At 39.3% G+C, this 24,807-nt stretch overlaps 6 protein-coding genes and 1 pseudogene across 7 annotated transcripts; 3 read left to right on the forward strand and 4 right to left on the reverse strand.

Annotated features, from left to right (window-relative positions):
* Nucleotides 1-352: 352 nt before the first annotated feature.
* On the forward strand, nucleotides 353-2,106 carry LOC137733954 (cinnamoyl-CoA reductase-like SNL6). The gene is made up of 4 exons (XM_088697165.1): nucleotides 353-495; nucleotides 1,024-1,224; nucleotides 1,359-1,726; nucleotides 1,840-2,106. Exons 1-4 carry the CDS (start codon nucleotides 355-357, stop codon nucleotides 1,943-1,945), a joined length of 816 nt encoding a protein of 271 aa, XP_088553291.1. The 5' UTR covers nucleotides 353-354; the 3' UTR covers nucleotides 1,946-2,106.
* Nucleotides 2,107-2,149: 43 nt separating this feature from the next.
* Nucleotides 2,150-5,034, reverse strand: LOC137733955 (uncharacterized). Its single transcript, XM_068473176.2, has 6 exons — nucleotides 4,655-5,034; nucleotides 4,374-4,491; nucleotides 3,896-4,011; nucleotides 3,369-3,557; nucleotides 2,835-2,977; nucleotides 2,150-2,667 (listed from the first exon to the last, which is right to left on the reverse strand). The coding sequence occupies exons 1-6, from the start codon at nucleotides 4,882-4,884 to the stop codon at nucleotides 2,486-2,488; spliced, it is 978 nt and encodes a 325-aa protein (XP_068329277.1). The 5' UTR covers nucleotides 4,885-5,034; the 3' UTR covers nucleotides 2,150-2,485.
* Nucleotides 5,035-5,263: 229 nt separating this feature from the next.
* Nucleotides 5,264-8,141, reverse strand: LOC137734592 (WEB family protein At3g02930, chloroplastic pseudogene; annotated as a pseudogene). The gene is made up of 3 exons (XR_015964459.1): nucleotides 8,115-8,141; nucleotides 7,500-7,781; nucleotides 5,264-7,336 (listed from the first exon to the last, which is right to left on the reverse strand). The product of XR_015964459.1 is annotated as a WEB family protein At3g02930, chloroplastic pseudogene (transcript).
* Nucleotides 8,142-10,214: 2,073 nt separating this feature from the next.
* On the reverse strand, nucleotides 10,215-11,907 carry LOC148696066 (uncharacterized). The gene is made up of 4 exons (XM_088697462.1): nucleotides 11,875-11,907; nucleotides 11,461-11,636; nucleotides 11,009-11,137; nucleotides 10,215-10,823 (listed from the first exon to the last, which is right to left on the reverse strand). The coding sequence occupies exons 1-3, from the start codon at nucleotides 11,905-11,907 to the stop codon at nucleotides 11,014-11,016; spliced, it is 333 nt and encodes a 110-aa protein (XP_088553588.1). The 3' UTR covers nucleotides 10,215-10,823; nucleotides 11,009-11,013.
* Nucleotides 11,908-11,991: 84 nt separating this feature from the next.
* On the reverse strand, nucleotides 11,992-15,808 carry LOC137733897 (V-type proton ATPase subunit H). The gene is made up of 12 exons (XM_068473111.2): nucleotides 15,662-15,808; nucleotides 15,429-15,506; nucleotides 15,161-15,286; nucleotides 14,833-14,935; nucleotides 14,679-14,751; nucleotides 14,516-14,581; nucleotides 14,302-14,419; nucleotides 13,947-14,108; nucleotides 13,737-13,862; nucleotides 13,465-13,590; nucleotides 13,078-13,257; nucleotides 11,992-12,539 (listed from the first exon to the last, which is right to left on the reverse strand). Exons 2-12 carry the CDS (start codon nucleotides 15,456-15,458, stop codon nucleotides 12,291-12,293), a joined length of 1,359 nt encoding a protein of 452 aa, XP_068329212.1. The 5' UTR covers nucleotides 15,459-15,506; nucleotides 15,662-15,808; the 3' UTR covers nucleotides 11,992-12,290.
* Nucleotides 15,809-16,089: 281 nt separating this feature from the next.
* On the forward strand, nucleotides 16,090-19,191 carry NARA5 (pfkB-like carbohydrate kinase family protein). The gene is made up of 5 exons (XM_068474234.2): nucleotides 16,090-16,592; nucleotides 17,150-17,412; nucleotides 17,667-17,784; nucleotides 17,944-18,152; nucleotides 18,604-19,191. The coding sequence occupies exons 1-5, from the start codon at nucleotides 16,131-16,133 to the stop codon at nucleotides 19,055-19,057; spliced, it is 1,506 nt and encodes a 501-aa protein (XP_068330335.2). The 5' UTR covers nucleotides 16,090-16,130; the 3' UTR covers nucleotides 19,058-19,191.
* Nucleotides 19,192-22,453: 3,262 nt separating this feature from the next.
* On the forward strand, nucleotides 22,454-23,329 carry LOC137733186 (putative gamma-glutamylcyclotransferase At3g02910). Its single transcript, XM_068472344.2, has one exon. The coding sequence runs from the start codon at nucleotides 22,595-22,597 to the stop codon at nucleotides 23,186-23,188; it is 594 nt and encodes a 197-aa protein (XP_068328445.2). The 5' UTR covers nucleotides 22,454-22,594; the 3' UTR covers nucleotides 23,189-23,329.
* The last annotated feature ends 1,478 nt before the right edge of the window (nucleotides 23,330-24,807 follow it).

Genomic DNA, 24,807 nt, shown 5'->3' on the forward strand with positions numbered 1-24,807 from the left:
TGATTCTATATATTGATGTCGTCTTCTTCTGCATTGCATTGGCGGTGTCCATACCCTTCTCCAACGGTGAACGGTCCAACCCCCCAGCATTAAATACTACTCTTGCCTGTACTAGTTATAGGTTGTAGCTACGTGCCTACCTACCTGCTTCAATTCCACCATTAAGTGCTTGGACTTTGCAGCTGCTGCTATGTGCTAGCCCCTAATTCAATTGCAATCCAAATCCCAAGGCATTCCCTAGACTATATTTCAGAAATTCAGATCCCTCCCTCATTCCCATATAGCTGCTATCCATCCCATCCATCCATCCATCGATGGCTTCTGCAGCAGATGCTATTTGTAGTTTTGATGATGATGGTGCTGATGAAATTAGTCCATGTTCAAGGACGACCACAGTCTGCGTCATGGATGCGTCCGGCCGCCTGGGCTCCTCTCTCGTCCACCGCCTCTTGCACAGAGGCTATGCAGTCCATGCTGCACTCCAAACCCATCACAGTACGTATGTTAACCTATTACCCATGTATCTATCTGTAATCTATAGATATCTTGTTGAATTGTTTTCTTCTTCTTCCTCCTCCTTGGAAATGCAGTCTTTATGTTATTTCCAATCCTCTGTCAGAGGAGTAAATAGAAACCAATCAACTAGCAAGCTGGATATATGGAAGTCTTTTAGCTCATACGTACACTGCAACTCGTCCTCCTTTCTTGAGAGTTTAGTCTTCCGATTTCCATTTATTTCCATTTGTTTAATGAATTATTATATGTGCGGGTGCGGGTGCGGGTGTTGGTGATGAAGCAGGGTGTTTTCATGACGAATTGGTAAAGAAGAAGAAAGTGAGCGTTTTCCGTTCAGACCCCTTTGACTACCACAGCATTATGGACGCTTTGAAAGGATGCTCTGCCCTTTTCTACTCTTTCGAGCCTCCTTCGGACCACCCGACCTTCCATTCCAATACTCCATTAACCAACTTATTTGCCTTTACTTAATCCACATCGATTAATTATGTATAATATTTGATGCAGGAATTTATGGCAGAGGCAGAGGTCAGAGCAGCTCATAACGTACTGGAAGCTTGTGCCCAAACTGATACCATACACAAAGTAGTCTTTACATCCTCTGTAACAGCTGTGATTTGGAGGGACGACCGTACAACTTCGCCATCCTCCTCCCATGACATTGATGAGAGAAACTGGAGCGATGTCAATTTTTGTAAAAAATTCAAGGTATTATTTCATTTCATAAACATAAGCGATTTTGTTATTGCCGCGTAGATAAAGTGAGCCGAATGCAATCCCGTATGGTTTAGCTCAATTTTAACAGCTCAGTCATTTTACATTGATCAAAATGTTCTGATCAGCTGTGGCATGCCCTCTCGAAGACCTTAGCCGAGAAGACGGCATGGGCTCTAGCAATGGACCGAGGACTGAACATGGTGTCAGTAAATGGCGGGCTGTTGATGAGCCCCGATCTCACCATCACTAATCCGCATCTAAAAGGCGCGGCTGAGATGTACCAAGATGGGCTGTTGGTGACTGTTGATCTCGAGTTCATTGTTGACGCACACATCTCCGTCTTTGAAGACGCGTCATCCTACGGAAGATACGTATGCTTCGACAGAGTCATCAATTGCTACAAAGATGCCGTTGAGCTCGCCCGCATGCTCTTGCTGCCTTCTCAAACTTCATTTCTCCAAACGCAAATCCAATCCCAATCCCAAACCCCAAGGTTTGATTTGCTCTCACTCGCTTGTCATTTCAATTCATGCTTTGCTTCTCTCTCTCGTCTGAAGTGAAATGATTTGAACAATTTGTGTTGAAAGTTGAAACGTACGATTGCAGTTTCGAGGAGACGGAGACAATGGTGGTGTACCAACAGAAGATAAGCAACGAGAAACTCAACAAACTCATGGTCGACTTTGACACCGCCCTTCAACTCAGCCGTTAATTTTACTACAGTTGATACCAAAACGTCGCATGCTTGTGAATTAAGTGTGCGTTAGATATAAACGCTTTGACAAGAATTTGTAGATTTTTTTTTGCTTTATCTATATATAGAATTGTTAACGGGAATTTCACTTTCAACCAATCCAATCTTCGCTTTTCCTACTCTTAACTTGTAACGCATGCATATGCATCATGCAGCATCTCATGTTTGGATCCTTCTAGTTTATACCATATCATTGATTCTTCAACACAAGTTTCACAATGGCCTAAAATGAGAAATAGTTGGGTGCGACATTGCCATGTGATGTTACAATTCACACATGGGATAAGTAACAACATGACAGTTCTACAGTCGCACCCAAGTATTTTTCCTCCAAATCAATTTAATGCATAACTCAAATTCCTATTAGCATTTCCATATGCCCCATATATCCAAAACAAATCAACAACGGTACAAGAGTCAAGATAATTTACACACATAATTCAAGGCTACTTTTTCCTACCTGCAGATCTGTAGATGCATAGTCAGCAGGAGGAATCTTTAAGCACTCAGTGACATAGAGACGATCGAAGAGAGCTTAAACTTGCGGACTCTAGAAGAATTTTCTGGCTGGAAGAGGACCTCTGTACTAGACCTTACATTTACCTCCATCCACTCAGAAGCTGAAGCTCCTTCGCTCCGATAATCACGAGGCGAGTACAGAACTTGAAGCCTCGAAGGGGCTGCCACAAACAAAGGGGCCAATATTTAAGCATGTGGCTAAATGCAATGTCTATTCCAAAGCTTTTAAAATTCCAATCAGGATGTATGCCTTTGCATCCTCGATCGTTTTATATACTTCAGCATAAATAATACTCAACTGAGAGAGAAGAAGAACTTGGGGAATTACCAAATCCAAGCATGCTCGTCTTTTGGACTACAAGGCGGCCAATTTTTGATCTTTTGATATTTTTCAAAGCCTGAACATCTTCCTGCTTACCCTTGAATTCTAGAAATTCTCCAAGAACATACTTACTACCTTTGAGCTCCAACCTGCAGGCCAATAAAAAAAACACTAAACAGCATCCACATAAATGAATTCATTGTGTATCAAACAGCCTATTTCTCTGTAGTTCCAACTTGCATAGAAAAAATTACTTAATGATTAGACTCAGGACAGTAAAGAAAGGCCTAAATCCCCACTGACTTTGCCTCGAGTGTTAAGGAATTCGACCCTTAAGTTCTTCGTAGTTGGTTCATTAACATTTTACATATCAGCTTACCCATATATTTATTCCTGTGGTTGTAGTGTGTATTGAGTTTCATAATTGTGAATTATATGGGGTTGGCTCTGAGCCGGCTTCACCATGGCTTATAAGATAATACCAAATCCCAATTCCGAGGAAAATTGAACAGAAAACTGTGAAAGTAAAGGGCAACAAACCTATCCCACGTTGGAGCTGTACTAAGAATGAAATCAAGCTTCTGATGCACAGATTCTTGCATCTCTTTCTTTCCACCACGGAAGGCACCTTTAAACCAACCAGAAAACATGTTTTTTGGTTCTGGTTTCAGCTGCACCCACTGGTCATAGGTTACGACTTCTGATGGAAAATTGCTTGATTGAATGGTACTACAGAAAAATAAATACATATAAGTAAGACACTAAGACTTCGATACACAAAAAAAGTAAGAAATGTTATTAGCATGAAAAGTAATTAGATTCGAAGGGCAATTGCACCATCCTAAAATTCCTTCTTAAAAACAATTTGCAATGCATGGCTTTAAACGTCAATACCTCTCAACCACATATATCTACACCTACATGTCAAAACCTCTTAAAGCCAGCCACCATCTCCCACCCCCCCCACTCTTTTGATAGTTCAAGAAATGTTCAGAAATCAGTCTTTGTTCACTAGTAGACCAAGTAATAATGAGCAATTGAAAACATGAGAGGATTCCAGGGCGTACCAAACTTTTGGATTGGAAAGGATTACTTTGCAAGACAAATATCCTTGTGGTAAAGCAACTCCTCTTTGTTCTAAATATGATTCAAGAATTGAAGCTTGTTTTTTGGTCTCCAACACCTGAAAAGTAGAAAAAATGAGGATAGAAAAGTAAAGACCAAATTCCAAATTCCTTATTTACGTGATAGATACTAGATAGGGCCGTAGATGTTATACTAAATGATCACAAATGAATATCCATGCCGCCATTGTCTACGAAAATGGAATGCATACAGAAAAGGGTATAGAGAATGCAAACCGTGCACTGGTAAGTCATGAAATAAACCTTTGAATCAAAGTATTACCTGGTTACAAATGATTCGTGATTGCATTTAACAGGCCACACAAACACATTGGCAGGCAGCAATGAAGATGCTTGCTAGGACTTAGGAGGAGAAGAAAAAAAATGCTAAATTAAGGGAAGGGAAGAAGAAGGGTCTTACAGGATCAGGTAGGTGCTGTGCCTTGTGATTACTACTGTAGCCCTCACAAACCCAGCTGCCATCCGCATTCACTGAAACTAATCCTGATAAATTCTTTACACTCACGACCGCTGCCTCCCTTTTTTTTATTTTTATTATTTTGAATTTGATTTTTTGTAAAGAAAAAACACAAGCAAACGAAGACGAACAACAGATAGATTCATCCATCAGCATAATAGATAGAAAAAAGAAAAACAATTGAAAATAAAAATAGAGTCAGGAGGGTTTAGTTTAGGGGTTACCCTTCGGAGACGAGGACCAAATCGATAGTCTGAGGGGAAGCGGTATCAGCATCGGGAATGCGAAGGCCGACGTAGACCTTACCGCCGTAAAGCTTGGCCAGCCTGTCACCGACGGAGAAGAGAGCCTTGGAATCAGAGGTCTCCAGGTCCAAGACGTCGTCGTCATCGGAGGAGACGAACCACCTGTACAACTGGTATATTATCAGCCCGCAGATGATCTCTAACCACATCCTCTCGATTCGATTCGATACACTCTCTCAATTCTGAATTCTAAATTTCTGACTCGTGAGATTTTTATGAAGCTTCTAATTTCTTCGCCGCGTTCGTCTGATTTTGGTGAAAGTAGTAGTTAGACTTTGGGAAGGGTAAAGGACTCATCAGTAATTTCAAGTGTCGGGGGAGGACCGACAATAGATTGGAGATAATGACCGCTTTCTTCCTTTGGTTAACGCGCTCTTTTTATTTTTATTTATTTTTGTGTCTTTTTCTATCGGTGCATATTTATTGACGTGCGTTTTAATTTGATTTGAGTGCATAAGAAAGTGTTAATATGGGGTGGTGGCTTGATCCGGATAAATGCTAATATTCAACTATCACGAATTTCGAACTTTTTCATGCGCTTATTATCATGAAAAATGATGGGGAAAAAAAAAGCTTTACATTATCAGTTATATTCTTTTCAAAAGATACGATGGATGATCTACATTCTACACATTTCTAATAAAACATGTTCTAGCTTTCCTCAGCCTTGCCATTGCTGACAACATTATTATTCTCTTCCCGTGAGTTTTCCTCATGGACTTGGTGCAAGCTCCATTCCTGGTTTCTCTTATCGTCCATGCCCATTCTCTTCATAGAATTCAACTACCCTTGGAGGCAAATCATAGTCTATCTCACTATCTGTTAGCTCACCATTTTCCTTGCCACGCTTATCCGCCACACCATCCTCCAGTAATCTAGACAATTCCTCAATATTTTCAATAGAAGCTGCCTCCTTGTCTCTGAGCTCATCTTTTTCATTAACAATGCACTGGAACTCGTTCTCTTCGTTCAATATGCTTTCCTTTAGTTCAATGTTCTCAGCCTTTGCTTCTGCAAGAGCTTCCTACAAGAAGATAACTTCATATTCAACTTCCTTCAAGCTATCTTTCAACTGGGCTTCTCCGTCCTTCAAAGCACAAGCTTCTTCATTGGATTTTGTGAGCAAATTTAGCAGCCTGTTTATTTCTTTTTCCTTCAAAGAGATTTCTTCTTCTGAATGTTTCACACAATTCGCCAAGTGAAGTTCTTTCTCCTCCCAGTCAGCCTTTGCGATTTTAAACTCGGTCTTGCATTGTTCATGGTTACTTGTAACAAGATACATTTCGTGTTTTGCATCATCAAGCATGCCTTCATACTTTTCGTTGGTTGCTTTCAAGACCATTTTCAGGTCTTCTATCTGCAACTCATTACTCTCATACTCAGCTTGATTAGACAGCAGTTTTTCTTTGGCTTTTCTTGCTTCGGTGGAGACTTCATGTAAGGCTGAAGCTAAGCTTTCCATTGCTTTCTTGCTCTTCTCTTTTTTATCCCTAGGATTTTCCAAATCATTTATGAGTTTGTTTTTCTCTTCTAATAGGGTTTGATATTGGATGTGGCAAGCTTCTCATTGCTTAAAGCCTGCGTTTTCTCCTCCTTCAAAGTTTCAAGCTCAGACTTAAGTGACTCAACTCTTTTTGTCATTTCATATTTTTCTTTTTTGGCCATCTCAAGACAAAGTTCTGATCCTCAAGATCCCCTCTATGTCTTCCAATTGTAATTTCCAGTAACCTCACCTTCCCTTTATGAGCAAAAATTTCAGATTCTGCATCATGCAACAACTCAATGTTTCCCTCGAGTTGTTTCATGACTGAATCCAAAGATTCTGATGCAGACCTCTCCAACTTATTTGCTTCTTCAACCTGCATCTCTAATTGTTCAACCCTAATTTTGCGCTCCTCAACTACACTACGTGCATAAGATTCAGCCATCTTGGCTGATTCTAGCTCAATGTTGAGCTGTTCAATGAAAGCCTCTTTCTCTGTCAATCTCTCTCCCGTAACCTTTTGATTTCTCAAGTTCTGGTTTGAGATAGTCTACCTCCGATATAAGGCTAACCTTGCTGCTCTCGCTAGCCTCTGTTTCAAGTTTTGCATCTAGCAAGGCCCTTAACTGAGTCAACTCGGCTTAAAGAATCTCCACCTTATTGGCATGAATCTCAACAATCTTGGTTGCATCATCAGCATGAGCCAGTGCCAGATTTTTGGCATCACAGGTCATGGTCAATTCTTGCTTCACCCTTTGAAGTTTCTGAGTGGTAGAGAGTATAGTGGATACGTCCAAAGCATGTTAGTTCCTCACAACTTCAAGCTCTTTCACCCATTCCTCTTCCTTCTTTTGCGATGCTTCCATTCCTGCCTGCTCCAACTCAACAGCGCGAAACTTCTCAATTTCAGAATTGTCCTCGGCTCGCTTTTGAGCCACCAAAGCCTTTCTGAGTTTCTCATGTGCCTCATCGGCCACTTTCTGCGCTTCTTTCAATTCGTCAATTGTTTTTTACTTCTCTTTCTCAATCAGAACAATCTGCTCCTTTGCCTTCTTCAGATCTTCTTGAACAAGACCTAAATGAGTTTCTGATCCCTTTGCAACCCGTATCGGTTGGTTCTGAAAATAATATAAATCAACAATGTGGATCAAAATACGCAAATAAGGACTGATTTCATCATTTACGTTTGCTGTAATAAGTTCAAAGGAACTAAATGAAATGTAGTACCAAAAAAGAAAATACAAGACTACAAACAGGTGTAGTTGGTAAAAGTAAACTCACATCAAGTGGGGTGGGGGTGGGGGTAGTGATCTTGGGTGAGCAACGCTCAACAGCAGGCTTGGAGTTGACAGAGCGCGGGGTACGATCAACTGAAAGGCGAGAATTTTGCAAAGGAGAAGGAGAAACGGATTCGGATTTAACAACTCCCCAGCTGAATTTACTAACACGAGGGGGAAGGGTTGCTGCTGGTGATGCTTTTTTAAGGAGTATCAGATACAGTATATCAACAAGAAGAAGCCATATTATTGAATGCAAACATAATCGAGCAAAGAAGAGATGGATCTGCCACAAAATTTGGAAATTTATAACCAAACACGCGCGCGCGCGCACACAGAATGTAAATGTAAATAATATGTGAAAGTAAGGCATAAGTTGTTCAACAACAGATCCAACGAAATATGGATAAAAATCAAAGAATTGAAGGAATAACTAATATGAGGATCAAGAATTAAGAAAATAAGTACAACCCAGGTGGAAAATAACCAACCAATATAGAACCAACGAAAGTAAAAGGTTGAAAATTGGAGCAAATATCAGATTTTTTTTTTGTTGGGTTACAAGCAAATATTAGATTTTTGAGTTGATGAGAAGGGAAAAGGATCATATTCTAGGGACTTCGTGATCACGACCTTTATCGTACATCGTGTAGTCAGTTTTCGTTAAGTACTATTTACATTTAATTTTAAATTTTAAAATGATTTCTGACCTCACGATATACGAAACGTTTCCAATCACGAAATCCCTAAAGCCATCTCCAACCGAGGGCTGGCCAGAGGGCTCGTTTTAACCCTCTGACCCTCTAAGATATTAATATTTTAATGAACAGTACATGGTCATATTTGCCTCCATCTCCAACCGAGGGTCATATGGCTTGTTTTAGCCTTGTCACAAAAAACCGTCTCCAACTGAGGGCCAAAGGGTCATAGGGCCAAACATATTTTATTATTTAAATTTAAAAACTACAACGGTAATTGGCCCAAAAAACCAAAAAAATTAGAACTTAAATTTAATGAATGGTTTAGGTATTTATAGGGAAAAAAATAGAATTTTTAAGAATTAAAAAAAATAAAAATTGTCCCAAAAAACCAAAAAAAAAAAAAAAAATGAATACAATGACTAGTCAACTAGTTGTTGGATTCAAATTTTTGTTTAAGCATTCCTGTCGGTTATAACCGACATGATTGCTCTATTTTCCGACCAGCCAGCCCTTTGGCCCTTTCAGATTCCGTGGGGCCCACTAGCCATCTAGCCTAGCCCTCAGTTGGAGACGGTTTTCGGGTTATTTTCGACCCTCTGGCCTTCTAGACCCTTCGGTTGGAGATGGCCTAAGATCCTCAGCAAAAGGATCCAGCGATGATCCTTTTCCGAAGAGAAGAGAAGAGAGGAGACAAAAAAGGATCAAGTGTTGTAATAAAAGCAAATCCCTAGCCCACTAATCGGGAAATGGAGAAGAAAAATCCGAAATCAATTGAAAAGGACATACATCAAATCCGAAAACACCAGATCTTCATCTTAGTCTCAGAGAGAGAGAGAGAGAGAATTAAGAGACTTGGACTTGGAAGACATGGCGGTGGTAATGGAAGAAGAAAGGGAATGGGGAGGAAGAGGTACGGTGGTAGCCGTATCATGGTAGTCCATATTATTTTAGCAACTTTCGTGACCTTTTATTCGATGTTGGCTGCTCGAGTTGTAAGGTGAAGGCAAGTAGGTTTTTATCACAGTGGCGGAAAGGCATTGAGCTCTTGCATAACGATGTGAGTTCGAATCTCGTCGATGACTAATCTAACATCTAATCTAACAAAATCTATGCTTGATCAAACAAATAAAAAGGTTGTAAGGTGAAGTTAATGGTTTTGCGTGTGTTTGGAGGTAATGGCTTGATGGGGATGGTGGTGATCGTTCTATTGATTTTGGAGATAAAGTAAAACCTAGTCCATTTAACAAATTTTTAACTATGCTTAACGGATGTGACATTTTTAATAGATTAAGTACTTGTTTGAAATGTTTAATAAGGTTGAGATTAATTTGAAACGACACTAAAAGATTGGAGAGTTTAAGGTACTTAATCTTATACTATATTATAGTATATCAGACACTTTAACCAAAAGGATCCCCATTTTTGCGAAAAAATGAAGACTAGTTGTAGGACTCACATCACGTCGAATTTCAATGATCTGAACTTTCTATTTGTAAGTCTCGATTCATAGATCATCCTTACAAAAATTCAATTTAATCTGAAATCATGTAACTATTTAATTATCACGTTAAAATATCATTGTTTCTTATAAAACAAAGTGTTCGTCAATTTCTTTGAACTTAATTAGATGTCTTAAATATTTCCAATTTGGCTAATATTTTGCAAGAATGATCTATGATGTGCAGCTTGAAAAATAAAAAGTTGAAATTGTTAAAATTCGATACTGATGTTAACCCTGCAACTAATTCTTGTTTTTATAAAGAAAAAAAACGAAAATCTCTTTCCTTCAAAATTTCCTGTATTATATTATATACGCATAAACATGTAACAGAGGCTATTGTATTGCGTTGCATTAATTGGCAATGCCAGCCTAATTACGCCTTGGCCTGAGAGGCCGAGAGAATCAATAACCTCCTCCAGTCATCCTCCTTAAATAGCTAGCTGGACTCAACATTCCATCTCCATCTCCATGCATAATATCCATTCCAGAAAAGCTGCCATTATTTACAATAATATAGTGGGTTAAATGCCTCTCACCCTGTAAAGGGAGAAGTTCTCATTTTACTACCCTTAAAGTATCATGAAATTAACACTTTGCTACTCTTAATCTTTTTATCTCACTTTTATACCTAAAATTACGTTTTTCTCACAAATTCATACTTCCGTTAGCCTTTCCGCTAAGTGTGTTGTTAACTGATACTAGTGTGGCACGCCACCGGCCCATCAAATAAATATTAAACATTAAAACAAATAATAATTCTTTCCCTTCTCTCTTCGACTTCGCAATGCACACGAGCCGCCGATTGCCTCACCGCCATCAGCCGCAGAAACCACCCCTCTCGCCGCTGACAAGCCTTCTCTCTTTACTCTGTCTCTCCAACCTCGTCAACGGAAAAAGAAAATATATTATCCAAATTGGATTCCAGCGGTCAACTGTTTGAATCGGAGAATCATATTCGATTTGATTCGTCGACTACGATTTAGTTCAATTAGATTTGTCAACAGGTAAGGTAACAATCTTACATCCAACCAACAACCAACCAGCCCAGATATCCCCGTCCTGTGTCCTCCTTTATTTTGTTTACATAACATTGTTTTTCTTCCAACTTGATCTGAGTTGCAGTAATCTAAACCATATATAGAAACCATCATCCCATGAAACAAACATGCAAACAGAGACATTAACAATTATGCATCAACTTCATTTTTATATAAAAGAGATGAGATTATTGGAGAATGGAGATAGAGAAACTTGATTAGAGTGCAAGAGCAAGACTGAATGAAATGATGAAACTTAGAAGAGAGATATTACATGGTTCAATCGTTATCATATGAAACATGGAAACTGGTAGTGCAGCCGGATGCCTCAGGATCCTCAGCCCCACAACAGTCGTAGAACTTAGCAGCGTATGGTGGATCGTTGGGTCCCAATTCATAGTACCTTCAATTCAATAAAGAATAATAAAACATCAATCAAGTTAAGGTGTGTTTTCTAATTAATCAAATATACCAGACCCTAGGAAAGATAGAATCATAGTTATTGGAGAGCAATTTCTCTCCCCCCCCCCCCCCCCCCCCCCCTCTCTCTCTTTGGCATCCACCAGTTAGTTAAACAATGACTCAAAAATTCTCACTCCATCCATCCACTACACTAATCAAAGATCGATATTCAACGAAATTAATTACAGTAAAAAAGAACTCAGGACAACACATTGGAATGGGGAGAGAGAGAGAGAGAGAGAGAGAGAGAGTTCAGAGTTGTACCTTTTCTGGTCGTCATGACGGCGACAGACGAAGAAAGAAGGGTGGAAGCGGCATGAGGAAGAGGTGTTAGAGGAGACTCTGTAACTTTCTTTACACCTCTTGCATACCTTTCCCTTATGCTCCTTCCTCTCCCTCTCACTCTTTTTTCTCCATCTCTCATCTCTCTCCGAGAAGATCTATATGGTGGCAATCCCAAACCAAAGGAGATAATTGACATGGACACCCTTTTTCTTTGCGTGTGACAAAGAAACGTGTTGTCAACCCAACCAGGCGTTGTTATCATCCAATTTGTTGCATCCGAACCTCATCTAAAAATTACTGGCAGTCCATATGTTTTGTTTCATTGGCAGCTGACGCCATGCGAATTTATACCGCAAGTTGTTCTCAAATAAATAATTCAACCAAGTGAAACGCCTGGTTGGCCAACTGGTCATGCGTCCCTGCCATTGTTAATAATTGTCAGTCGGTCCAATGGACGGACCCATTTAGGTAGAAGTATTAAGGAACGAAAATCTCCACAACAAACATGACTGCTGAATACAGAGAGTTTATTTTATTTCCCCAGCAGGGTTACAGATGGAATTTATTTTAGTCTATAGCTCAGTACCAAGTACCAACCAAGAAAGCTAAAAAAACACAGCAACAAATGAATTTTCAAATAACCAGACAGCCCTATAAAATGTAGTACTCAAACACATAAATATGTAAACCACTACTACTACTGTGACAGAGACACCCCTGCCCTTCCTTCATAAACATCTCTTTTGGAGGACAATACCATTTAGACTAAAACGCTCCCTCATTGCTCCGCCATTCAAAGGAATGCATCTCTAAGCCTGCAAAAAGCTCGCATACTTGGCACCTAGGAAAAGCCTTTGGATACATAGCAGGGCATTTTTGGTGACCTCGGCACTCTCATGATCCATCAGTTTCATCACGCGTTCCTTGGCCTTGAGGTCCGTCACTATGACTCTTCCAGCCGGATGCTGCTGGACAAACTGTGAGATATCAAAGCAGGCTACGGCCAAAGCCCTAGGATCACTGGATGTGTCCAAGATAGTAATCAGGACTCTAAGAATCTGCAAGACAAGGTCATGCATCATTAGTTCTACGAGAGCCACGAGTTTCTTCAAAAGATCTGCAATTACTTTCTGCATATAATTTAATACTGCCTTTAGAACCAAGTAAATGGACCCAATTCACTACCACTTTTCCATGGAATGTAATCCAACAGTGTCTCGGAAAACAAAGCTATCCAGGAAAAACTAACAAAACACATGAAACACCTTGAGTAGTCCAGTAACCATAATCCCATATGCATTAGCATGTGTCTCTGTGTGCACGCTCAAAGTAGCTACTACCAAGTTTTAGCTATAAACCTAGGACTCATGACAGATACCCTATTGCGATTAATAACAACACAACATCGGAGACACATCTTATGGGACAAATAATTTCAAGGATTAGTTCAGCCCCACTGAATTAACTAAGCCCAATAGAACCCAGAAATAAAGTATACAACACCAGCCATTAAGCAAATAATCTAATTTCTTCCATAAAAGGAGAAACACTAGCAAATTAGAAGAGAGAAATCTTGGGCAAGAAACAAAATAGTACCTGAAAGTCGTTCTCTTCAAAATTGGTAATATTCTCTCGCCAGAATATTGGATCCTTGTGCATGGGTGACCAGTCAAGATGGCCAAGGAGGACTTCTTGCTTATACTTGTCAAAAGAACTTAATTTCTTGATGTTATCCTTCATACCTTCTTCCAGTTGATTTAATCCCTCCAGGAGATCCTACAAGAAACTTCATTTCATTAGGGAAACCGCACCAATGATTTATAATTTAAAAGAACGCATGTACAAGGACAACAATAGCTCCACGAGCAAGTTGGTTCCTTTCATTTAACTTGTTATACCAAGTTAGTCTGAATGCCGTCCTTTTGGTCCGACCACATAAAATGCAGACTATCAAAAGAAGCATACAGTCTCTCGGTTTTTCACCTCATCACTCCATGCTTGTGCTTTCAAACTCTGAACGATTTGTGGCAGTCCAAGGTCCACCATTTGAGCACCAAACGTCCCTTTTGAGAGCAAGTTCCTCAGGGTCAAAACAACAACTCTGACAACCTACCACAAATAACCAAACCCATATTACAAATAAAAGATGCATTTACATGTACACCTCTGTTATAAGGACAAGTTTAACACGGACAAGTATACACAAATTAATCTTGAATGAAACAATATAGCATCCCGGAAGGCAAGATCCTCACCTTCTCCTTTGTGGAACTCTTTACAACTTCTATCAGTCGTGGTAGAGCTCTAGAAGTAGCCAAGTACTCAATTGCAGGTTCATAATAAGATAAGAGCCAGATGCATAGACATGTTTCATAAAGAAGCTGTTTGAAACAAAATATATTGTCAAAAAAAGAAAATCACAAAGTCAAGAAACTAATATGGAAGCTGTCTACAATAAGAGTTACCTGAATAGATTGTTGGGTGGAAGCTGGAGAAATTAAGGGAACAAGCAACTTCACCCCATCTAATTGAACAAAGGAAGATCTAACTACAGGTTCCTTTAGTAAGGTTGCAAGGCAATTGATGGCAGTTGGGATACCACGACTGGGATGGGAAGGCTTCTTCAACTGCAATTACATATACCATAAGAAGCATGTTTAGACAACCAATATCATCCAAAATGATAACCACTAAGCGATAGCTGCGACATCAACAGAATAATTGATTAAATTTGAGGAAATGGGGAAATCACTGGTCCGACAACTTTTAAAGTACTCTATTGCATTTCGTAGAACGTGTAACCCCAAGCTGAAAGCATACCTGTGCACACAGCCATTCCACCAATCCTTTCAATACATCATCAATAGTAGTTATTTTTCTCTTTGAATTTGAGGCTTCTCCATTTGCAGAAGAGCCATCTTGGAGTTTTGGCCTGGCACTATATTAAAAGAGAAACATTAATGAAAATAAACTGCACTCTATTGATTCTTTAAATATTTGAATTTCACTTTAGATGTGTGTCATGTTTGAGTACCTCACTATTAAAGCAAGTATCTTACAGCTCTTCTCTTGTATGAACCAATTACTCTTCCAGAGCAACCTGAAAAGAAACGCGGTGGTTTTTTTTTTTTTTTTTTTTCTTTGCACAGACAAAACGATTACTTAGGGTGTCACAGAATTGGTAAATATGTGCTGACCTCAAGAAAGGCTCATAGATATCTTTATCAACAAGACTACTATCATGGAACAATCTTGCTCTTTTTGGGTTAGCTAAAAATAGAAAAGAGAAAAGGTTATGGATTTATGAAAAGGCGCGCAATCTTTAATCCACAAGATGTTCCGATTTGGTACCTGTAAGCACTTCATCAATTAAAGCAAGGACATACTCCACCGTTTCTTCCTTGAAAATATCACGTAAAATGCCAACGAACATTTGAACATAAGCAGGGCCATCCTGCCACATTTGAACAGCTTGCCAACATCATTGTGAGAAACAAACCAGAAGACAAAGAAAAATCAATCTTTTTCAGCCAATCCAGAAGATATCTCCACTAAGATTAAGGAAAAGCAAAGCATGGAATGAAGCCAGGCAGCATCGAGCAACATGGATGTGGGATGAATGTACAAATAAAGAAAAGCAAAAGAAAACAGACAAGGAAGGAGCAGTGGGCGGAATTACATCATCGAGAAGCTGTGATCTGTAGCTCTCGGATCTTTTATCGTAGCGCCTCAAGAGCTGAAGGCAGGTTCCAGTGATGAGTTTAGTGGTCATGTAAGTCTCCCATGGGATGTCCCTATTCAAAACCTTGACAAGGAAAAAATGGGAAATCAAACAGCTTCATCGACAAAACAAAACAAAACAGACAGATCCAAAGATGAGATTTGCGAATTGTAATTCCCAATTCCCATGGAAAGTACGGCAACAAGTGATCGGAAGTAGGACGAACCTGTTCGGTGGTGAGCTCAGCATGGTCCATTGCTCTAATTACACAAAATCAAGTTCAGAATTTCAACAGTTCGAGCACCTAGAGATGGAGAAATAAACAGCCAGATCGATGCATCAGACAGATTTACTCCACAATTTCAGTTATTGATTACAGCAAGATGAATTGAAACAATGCGAAAGTATCAAATGTAAGTGGTAATTGGCACTAAAATTCTGGATCGGCCGGGGGCTCACCTCTCTGTGTCTCTCTCTGTCTATCCGTGGCTTCGTATCGTATGCACTCGCGAGAGAGCGAAGCAATTACGTTTATTTTGTATACGTGGCCCTATGGGACCGCGAACGTGGTAAGTACTTTTGTCTTTACCATATTATGGAGATGGACTAATGGGTTGGGCCGAAGCTAAAAATGCCAGGGGATGAGTGAACTGGATAGTAGCCGAACCCAACCCAAGTACAAATAATAATCAAATTATGAAACAAAAAATGATAAGAAACATAAAATAAAATAAATGGAAAAAGATGCAAGGAAAGTTGAAAAGATTAGAAGATTTGACGGATTGAACGGAATGAAAAACAAGTTGAAGAAGTTGCGGTTGAAGGGGTCTTCCAAATAGGAGGCACGAGTGCTTGAAAATTTCGATAGAAGTAGATAGATAGATAGAGAGAGAGAGAGAGAGAGGAGCGAGCGAGCGAGAGAGCGAGGATGTCTGTATCGGTTGTTGTTTCTCCTCCGCACATAATCGGCGCCACGAGTGCGGCCCTGACCCTGGGCTGCTCTCCACCACTCTCTTCTCCACATTCCCCTCGCATTTCTGTCTTTTTATACCCCCCTTCCACTCCCCCCGCGCCTTATCCATCGCGTCCTTCTTCAAAAAATAGAGTTACTTCCTCCTCCTCCAGCTCCTCTGCCGCCTTTGCTTTTCTCCATCACACCCCCGCAACCGCAACCATGACCAGAGGGCCACGTGGATTTCTCAGTGCCTCCTCCTCCTCCTGCTGCTGCTGTAGCTTTAGAGCTCACTCACCTGATCACTTTGAGAGCGCTGATGACGATGATGAAGATGAAAGTCCTTCTGCTGATACTGATGAGGAGGAAGAAGAATACGCCGACGGGGATTTTGGGTCGCCTGATAGATGGGAGGTTTTGGGCCTGGGACAAGCCATGGTAATTTTACTCTTCTCTTTCAATGCTTCCTTGCTTGCTTAATTCTGTGTTCCGGTTACGAATTACGAATTACAAATTACAAATTACAATGCTGCTGCTTTGCTTCAGTTTTAGGAAAACAATCGAAATCAGGAAACAACCAGCCGCCCTTTGTTTGATATTTGATTTATGACAGCATTCATTTAACCAAACAGAAACAACAAGGATTGTAATTTCAGTCTTCTGTTTTCAAATCACACAAGGCACATACGTCATTTGAATTAGGGCTCACAAAAAACTGATTACTATTATTTCAATACTCTTTGCCTTTATTTGCAAATCGCTTTCATCTCATGTGGTTAAGAGCTGCGTTTACCTGCACCCCAGGCCCTGTTGTAGCCAAGCAAATTAAGGGGTGGACATCAAAATTGTATTTTGAATCTTGTAGCTTATGCTGTTCAAGTTTCTAATGGAATTAGAGTGGTACTTCGTACTGAGCTGACCTAAGTGTGCAAAGATGTTAATTTGGTATGGAATGATATAAACTAATTCTTGCATTTGTTATGATGTTTTCCTAGGTCGACTTTTCTGGGACTGTTGATGACGAGTTCCTGGAGAAATTGGGATTGGAAAAGGGAACAAGGAAGCTTGTGAATCATGAAGAGAGAGGTAGAGTTTTGAGAGCTATGGATGGTTGTAGCTATAAGGCTGCTGCTGGTGGGTCTCTTTCCAACACTTTAGTGGCCTTGGCAAGGCTTGGTAGTGGCTCCATTGCAGGCTCTACCTTGAATGTAGCTATGGCAGGGAGTGTCGGGAGTGATCCATTGGGTGATTTTTACAGGTCAGGCTCTTACAACCATAATTCAGTAGGGTTTTTGCTTTTTGATTATCACTACAATATAGGGATCAATCCTATCTTCTTCTTTTGAAATCTCCTGTAATACAGCAACTATCACATAACTGAAGGTTGCCATATCAGTCGTTGGCACTCAGCTTGTATTTAAATTTCAACTATTTGGTTACTGTTCTATAGGTTCTTTAATATTTTGTTGAGTGATCTGACAAAATTTAGAATCTTTCACAACGTATGTATAGGACCAAGTTACGTCGTGCAAATTTGCATTTTCTTTCTGAACCTATCAAGGATGGGACAACAGGGACGGTGATAGTTCTCACAACTTCAGATGCCCAGCGTACAATGCTTGCATATCAGGTCAAATATGTTTTGATGACTAAAAGCTTTACGATATTACTGACACTTACATTCTTTTCTTGCTGTTAATTCTTTCATCAGTATATATGATTTATTCATGTATCCCTTTTATGAGGTAAATCAAATTAGGCCCTAATATGCCTGTTTTAATGGTCCCAGGGTACATCTTCAACTGTTAATTATGATCCATGCTTGGCTAGCACAGTTTGCAATACAAAAATATTTGTAGTCGAGGGTTATTTATTCGAACTTCCTGATACAATCAAAACAATTACAAAAGCATGTGAAGTAGCACGCAAGAGCGGTGCCCTGGTTGCAGTTACAGCATCAGATGTCTCCTGCATTGAGAGACACTATGATGATTTCTGGTATTGTTAATTTGTTTACGGCATGATACTTGTACATTTTATATATGACATTCAAACTTTATTCAATAAGCCATGTATTGTGGTGGCTCTCATGCTTTAACACAAACTGAATGCAATGGTATGATTTCTGTTATATTGCATATAGGGAATAAAGTTTTAAAATAATGGAGGCATTAGAAACTTGATGATAAGTTACCATCATTGTTCTTGTGGGTCCCTGTGTGTAAGGTATTGGAAAGAATTCATGTCCTCATCTGAGACTGGTGTATGAATTCCTTAGCAGTATAATTGATAAAGAGGGTTGTAATATTGGACGTTTGGTTTTGTCAATACTACACCATTTGTGACATGTAGGATGCATGGATGGTGGTTATGATATTTGGGACTTGGGAGTGTTCTGGTATACATTCGTGGAGTGAACAATGATTTACGTGATTTTAACTTTATACAGGGAAATTGTTGGAAACTATGCCGACATTGTTTTTGCAAACAGTGACGAAGCAAGAGCATTCTGCCATTTTTCCTCAAAGGAGAGCCCCGTTTCAGCTACAAGGTATCTGAGTCATTTTGTTCCCCTGGCATCAGTTACGGATGGACCAAGAGGGTCTTACATTGGTGTAAAAGGAGAAGCTGTATATATTCCTCCTTCTCCATGTGTACCAGTGGACACTTGTGGTGCTGGAGATGCATATGCGTCTGGAATTTTGTATGGTATTCTACGAGGAGTGTCAGATTTGAAAGGAATAGGTACACTAGCGGCAAGGGTTGCAGCCACAGTGGTGGGGCAGCAGGGCACACGACTTAGGGTTCAAGATGCAGTAGAGTTGGCAGAATCATTTGCATGCCATGTTGATAGTTCCCGCATTAGATCAGACATTGGATCAGATCGTTTATCCAGCTTCTAATTTAATTAGGACCCTTTGTTGATTTCGCAAAATTCTTTTGTGAGATGTATTCGTTGTTCATATTTGTACATTTTATTGTATAACATTATGGTGCAATGCAAAGCTCTATTGGAAGCAAAACTTTTAATTTACAACTCCAGGCACTTTTGACAGAAACCCTAATCACTTAACCTAAGCTTACCTTTGTAATTGTATGAGTTTTTGTGGCCACCACCTAACTAATCTTCCATCTTGCTCCTGGTGACTTATATATAGTACCATGCATTGCCTCCAAGAATGTATCACCCGTTTAAAAATTGGGTAAATTACACTTTCATACCTCAGGTTTGGGATCTATTTCAATTCCGTACAACATCTTTAAAACATTTCACTTTCATGCCTTAAGTACTATTTTATTTCAAAATAATACCTCCGTTACATTTTTCATCTATTGATCTGTTAAATGCTGACGTGGCTGCCACATATATGTCACGTGGCAAATAAAATATTTTTTAATTTTTTTTTAAAAACCTGAATTTTCTCAAAAAAAGAAAAAAAAAGGGTAAATTACACTTTCATACCTCAGGTTTGGGGTCTATTTCAATTCCTTACAACATCTTCAAAACATTTCACTTTCATACCTTAAGTACTATTTTATTTCAAAATAATATCTCCGTTATATTTTCCATCCATTGATCTGTTAAATGCTAACGTGGCTGCCAAATGTCTGCCACGTGGCAAATAAATTTTTTTTTTTTTTTCAAACCTGAATTTTCTCAAAAAAAATTGAAACCCACTATCCCTCCCCCACCCCCCCCCCCCCCCCCCCCAAAGCAACCCACATCCCTATCCCTAACCCAAAACCCAAAAAACCTGCTGCTACAGCAAGAAGAAGAAGAGAAAAAAAAAAAAAAAAAAAACTTGCAGCAGCAGCAAGAGGAAGAAGAAGGAAAAAAAAATCCCAAACCCAATTCGTTCCCCGCCCCCCTCGGGTCAGGATCTCGTGATTTTCAGTATGGGTGAGTTTTGAAAATACTTTGAGTTTGAGATGATTTTTGGACTGGTTTTGTGGTAGATCCACCTAATCTCGGGTGGAATTTTTGTGGGTGATGGGGGATTTTTGGGAGGGGTGATGGGGGATGGGAGAAAGGGGTGGCTCGGGTGGGAGGAACTGGGGCTTTTTATTTTATTTTATATTCCTCCCTCTTCTTCTTCTTCTTCTTCCTCTTCTTGCAGGTTTTTGGGTTCTGGATTAGGGTTGCTTTTAGGGGGGGGGGGGAGGATGGGGGATGGCATTGGTTTCTTTTTTTTTTTTTTTTTGAGAAAATTCAGGTTTTTTAAAAAAAATTAAAAATATATTTTATTTGCCACGTGGCATGTATGTGGCAGTCACGTCAACATTTAACAGATTAATGGATGGAAAATGTAACGAAGGTATTATTTTGAAATAAAATAGTACTTAAAGTATGAAAGTGAAATGTTTTAAAGATGTTGTAAGGAATTGAAATAGACCTCAAATCTGAGGTATGAAAGTGTAATTTACCTTTTTTTTTTCAATTTTTTTTCTTTTTTTGATAAAATTCAGGTTTTTTTTTTTAAATTAAAAAAATATTTTATTTGCCACGTGGCATATACACATCAGCATTTAACAGATCAATGGATGGAAAATGTAACAGAGGTATTATTTTGAAATAAAATAGTACTTAAGGTATGAAAGTGAAATGTTTTAAAGATGTTGTAAGGAATTGAAATAGACCTTAAACCTGAGGTATGAAAGTGTAATTTACCCTTTTTTTTCAATTTTTTTTCTTTTTTTGATAAAATTCAGGTTTTTTTAAAAAAATTAAAAAAAATATTTTATTTGCCACGTGGCATATACACGTTAGCATTTAACGGATCAATAGATGGAAAATGTAACAGAGGTATTATTTTGAAATAAAATAGTACTTAAGGTATGAAAGTGAAATGTTTTAAAGATGTTGTAAGGAATTGAAATAGACCCCAAACTTGAGGTATGAAAGTGTAATTTACCCTTAAAAATTTTCTCTCTTAGTATATGTCGTCTCCAATGTCTTTTGGTACTTCACCACTCGTGGACTTCGCTGGCCTATTTAACTGACTTTTTTCTATTCCGTCGGTTCGCTGCCGAGTTCCAGCTGAATAACCAGCCTAACCGAAATGTGCCCACCTCTACTAGGAACAATCGCTATCTTGTATTCTAGAGTAGGATCCGTTCTATAGCATTGGTGTCGGCGTTATCCCCTCTCAAATTCTCAATGTCAATGGTTTCACAGTTCACTTGAGTCATTTGATCCTAATTTGCGGAAGAGGATCCTCTCCGAATCCACTTTGTCATAACCGTTCATTGTGTATCGTGCGGTCAGTTTTCGTCAGCTACTATTTTTGTTTAATTTTAAATAAAAAAATTCAAAAGATTTCTAACTGCACAATACACGATGAATAGCTAAAATGTAAGAATGCTTAGGATTTCCACAATTTGGATCTAGATGAGATCCAAATCCCTAATTTGTTGAGTCCAACCCTAATTTGTTGAGTCCAAGACCAACAATAAATAAATAAATAGGATAATCCCAATAAAGAAAACAAATAATGGGATAAAGGTAAATGTGGTTATTTCTATGGACAAGGATTGTCTGCCCTCCAACTTTCGGTGCCCTCCAACTTTCGGTGCCCTCCCGTGCTCTCCTGTTTGTATGGTTACGGTTAAGCCACGTCAACATTTTATATTACTATTCATTTTTGTCTTATTATCTCTATAAAAAAAATTAATATAAAATGTTGACGTGGCTTAAACATGACCACACAAAACAGGAGGGCACCGGAAGTGGGAGGGAAGACAATCCTTATCTTATTTCTATTAATTAATGAAATCATTTTTGTCAATCAAAAGATGATGAAAATATTACTTAGTCTTCTATCACAAAAAAAAAAAGGAAAAAAAGGGCAATAATGTAATTTCACAGGTCCAAATTTCACAAATGATGTTAAAATACCTCCAATATTTTAAAAAAATATAAATAAAAAAAACCAAAAACAAAAACCTCCAACTCCTACCACATTTTCTCTCTCTCTCTCCCTTTCTCCTTTTCATTTCTAAAAAAATGTATTCATACACACAAAGTGTGTAGGCAAATGCTAGTAAATATAAAGTTAAGGTAAGAGAGCTTAAACTTGCAAATCAAATTTTGTAAATTATTACTATTGATTAACATGTTTATTTTTTTATTGAAAACAGAGCATTTAATTTGTAAATTTAATCTATAAATTTAGTCTACCTAATATTATAAATACCAAAACAAAGTCATTCCTCATTTCTAAATTTTAACTTCTACGATTGGCCGATTGGCCTTTCGCTTTCGAATTCCAAGTTCCACACGCCCACCTCCCTCTGCTATCGATTAGCTCTTAAAGTTTTATATAAATTTATTTATTTATATACATATCACTGTCGTCTTGGCATTCTCTCTTATTTCTCTTGCAAGTTTAGTTTGATTTGATTTAATTTTGAAAGAAGGAGAAGAGGAAAAGCGGAAGAAGATGGTTGCTGCCGCCGATGAGGGAACCACAGGTACAGGTATAACAACGCCGCCGAGGAGGAGCGTGGTTTTCACGTACGGCACCCTAAAGCGGGGGTTTGGGAACCACGCCTTAATGGAGGAGCTGATGAGAAGCGGAGACGCCGTATTCTTGGGCAGCTACCGAACCCAAGAAAACTTTCCGCTAGTGTGCGGGCCCTACCAGGTGCCATTTCTCCTCAACCTGCCAGGATCGGGTGAACGGGTAACGGGGGAGTTGTACGGCGTGTCGAGTGGCGGGCTGGCTCGCATGGATGAGTTGGAGGGCACGAGTCGCGGTCACTACGAGAGGCTGCCCATAAAGCTGGTGGTCCTGGAGGAGGGGGAGGCGGAGGAAGCGGAGGCGTATTTTGCGCACAGCAGCTACGCAAGGGAGCTGTGGATGAAGAACGGGAGGAGGGGTTTGAGCGCGTATTCGGAGAAAGAGGCGCGTGGGTACGTGAAGCGCAATGAAAGGCCGCAGCATCTCACCTTTCTCGACCACATTCAACTGTTTGTGTCCGCCGCCTCCGACGAACCATCAGATTCATCGGATCCATTGACTTGCAATGAATGAGACGCATTGAATTTGAATTGAATTGTAATGCTTGCATTTTCCTTTCCTTTTTTTAGAGGTAGTAGTCACTGCATGGACCGGAAATTACTGGATGGTAATTATGTAATATAATAAAAAAGAAAAGTAATATTTAAAATTTAAGTTAAGTGTAAAAAATGAATATTGATTTAAATAAAATTTTCCTTTGTTTTTCTAAGGCTTGCTGGGGAAGATGCCTCAGTAATTCGTTTGTTTAGTTGCAGACTACAATTATATAATATACACGGGTTATCTTTGAAGAACATATATGTATCTAATATCCAACATACATTCATTCTACATATACTCCATCTCAAATATTATATGAGCAATAGTGCTCTTATTTTGTCATTCAGTTGTTTTCGGTTGCCCCTACTAGAAGAAATTTCTGGCTCCGTCCCTGAGTCACTGGTGCACTTAAGGTTAAGGCATGGCATTGTTGCTTGAAAGGCGTCAACAATATTCTCTCAATTGAATGAATGCGCATTGGCCGGCAAGCATTGGAGTATATGTCTTTTGATTCATGTGATTGTATTGTTTCTGTTTCTTCTGCTATCGATTTCTGGTATTAGTACGAGGAGTCCTAGTCTCCCCCTCGCTAGCTTCCTCTCGTGTGGATTTTCTACTGGATGGGGCTCCTTGGAAGGAAGCTAAGCTTGAAAAGGGATCCAACCGTCGCCTTCGTTGGTCTTGTTGCTGTTGGATTAGGGGTGAGTACCTGTACCAGTACTATTGTATTCATCCAGTAAAAACTGTAAACAACTAATTAATTAAACGGCCGGCCGACAGCCGTTGAGGGGGCTAGAGCTCAAGGTGCAGCTAGGAGCCTAGGATCATTAGCATCGACAAAAATGAGAGGAAAAGAGGAAACGGAGAAGCATTCGGAATGACTGACTTTATAAAACCGGATGACGATTGTGATCGTAAATCGGATTCTGAGTTGATCAAACTCAACAGCTGGAACGTGTGTTGACTATTGCTCTGAGTGCACTGCTTTGCCCCCTTCATCAATGAAGCCCTTGAAGCCACAAAATTGGTAAATACTTCACTTTTTTTTCATACAAGTACAAAACCTCGACTACAACAAGCTTTCAAATTAATTCCCCTTCTCTATTGTGCGGCGGACGAACCTTGAAAGGCTCCATGTTTGGATGGCACAAATCGAAGACCGACCTTCCTGTTATAATCGACAAATGGATGAACAAGATGAACTACTAGCTCCTAAATTATTATGGACAAGGAAAAAATGAACATTGATTTGTTTTGGGATCTCTAGCATCTGAATAAGTAGTGAAATATGCATCACCTAATGTTCACTCGCATCACAATATCCGAATAAAGAGTGTCATACAACATAGATAAGCACAACCAGCACCAGAAATAGATAAAGCGCAACCAGCACCAGAAACTTCGATAAGTAAGCCCCAACTCAACCTAGCTTAGAATCAAGTCACAGCCCTAAGGTTCCTAAAATAATGCAGCACTCTAATCTAGCAAAAAATAACAGAGAAGGATAAATCCTAATCCTACTTTGCAAATAAAGAATACATAAAGAAGACCACATATGGCCAGCTGAAAGAAAACTAGTCAGATGTTATACG

This window comes from Pyrus communis, chromosome 7 (genome assembly GCF_041283825.1).
Source record: "Pyrus communis isolate YQ-2024b chromosome 7, ASM4128382v1, whole genome shotgun sequence".
In the NCBI taxonomy this organism is placed as follows: domain Eukaryota; kingdom Viridiplantae; phylum Streptophyta; class Magnoliopsida; order Rosales; family Rosaceae; genus Pyrus; species Pyrus communis.

Coding starts and splice junctions, on each gene's coding strand:
- LOC137733954 (XM_088697165.1), top strand. CDS start 355: ATGGTGCTGATGAAATTAGTCCATGTTCAAGGACGACCACAGTCTGCG. Junction 496..1,023: donor TGCACTCCAAACCCATCACA/GTACGTATGTTA, acceptor TATTTGATGCAG/GAATTTATGGCAGAGGCAGA. Junction 1,225..1,358: donor ATTTTTGTAAAAAATTCAAG/GTATTATTTCAT, acceptor TGTTCTGATCAG/CTGTGGCATGCCCTCTCGAA.
- LOC137733955 (XM_068473176.2), bottom strand. CDS start 4,884: ATGTGGTTAGAGATCATCTGCGGGCTGATAATATACCAGTTGTACAGG. Junction 4,492..4,654: donor TTGGTCCTCGTCTCCGAAGG/GTAACCCCTAAA, acceptor AATAAAAAAAAG/GGAGGCAGCGGTCGTGAGTG. Junction 3,558..3,895: donor CTTTCCAATCCAAAAGTTTG/GTACGCCCTGGA, acceptor ATTTTTCTGTAG/TACCATTCAATCAAGCAATT.
- LOC148696066 (XM_088697462.1), bottom strand. CDS start 11,907: ATGGCAGGGACGCATGACCAGTTGGCCAACCAG. Junction 11,637..11,874: donor ATGACCAGTTGGCCAACCAG/GCGTTTCACTTG, acceptor GCCACCATATAG/ATCTTCTCGGAGAGAGATGA. Junction 11,138..11,460: donor CGTCATGACGACCAGAAAAG/GTACAACTCTGA, acceptor ATTGAATTGAAG/GTACTATGAATTGGGACCCA.
- LOC137733897 (XM_068473111.2), bottom strand. CDS start 15,458: ATGGACCATGCTGAGCTCACCACCGAACAG. Junction 14,109..14,301: donor TGGAATGGCTGTGTGCACAG/GTATGCTTTCAG, acceptor ATGTAATTGCAG/TTGAAGAAGCCTTCCCATCC. Junction 13,258..13,464: donor CACAAGCATGGAGTGATGAG/GTGAAAAACCGA, acceptor AGTTTCTTGTAG/GATCTCCTGGAGGGATTAAA.
- NARA5 (XM_068474234.2), top strand. CDS start 16,131: ATGTCTGTATCGGTTGTTGTTTCTCCTCCGCACATAATCGGCGCCACG. Junction 17,785..17,943: donor GTACAATGCTTGCATATCAG/GTCAAATATGTT, acceptor TAATGGTCCCAG/GGTACATCTTCAACTGTTAA. Junction 18,153..18,603: donor AGACACTATGATGATTTCTG/GTATTGTTAATT, acceptor AACTTTATACAG/GGAAATTGTTGGAAACTATG.
- LOC137733186 (XM_068472344.2), top strand. CDS start 22,595: ATGGTTGCTGCCGCCGATGAGGGAACCACAGGTACAGGTATAACAACG.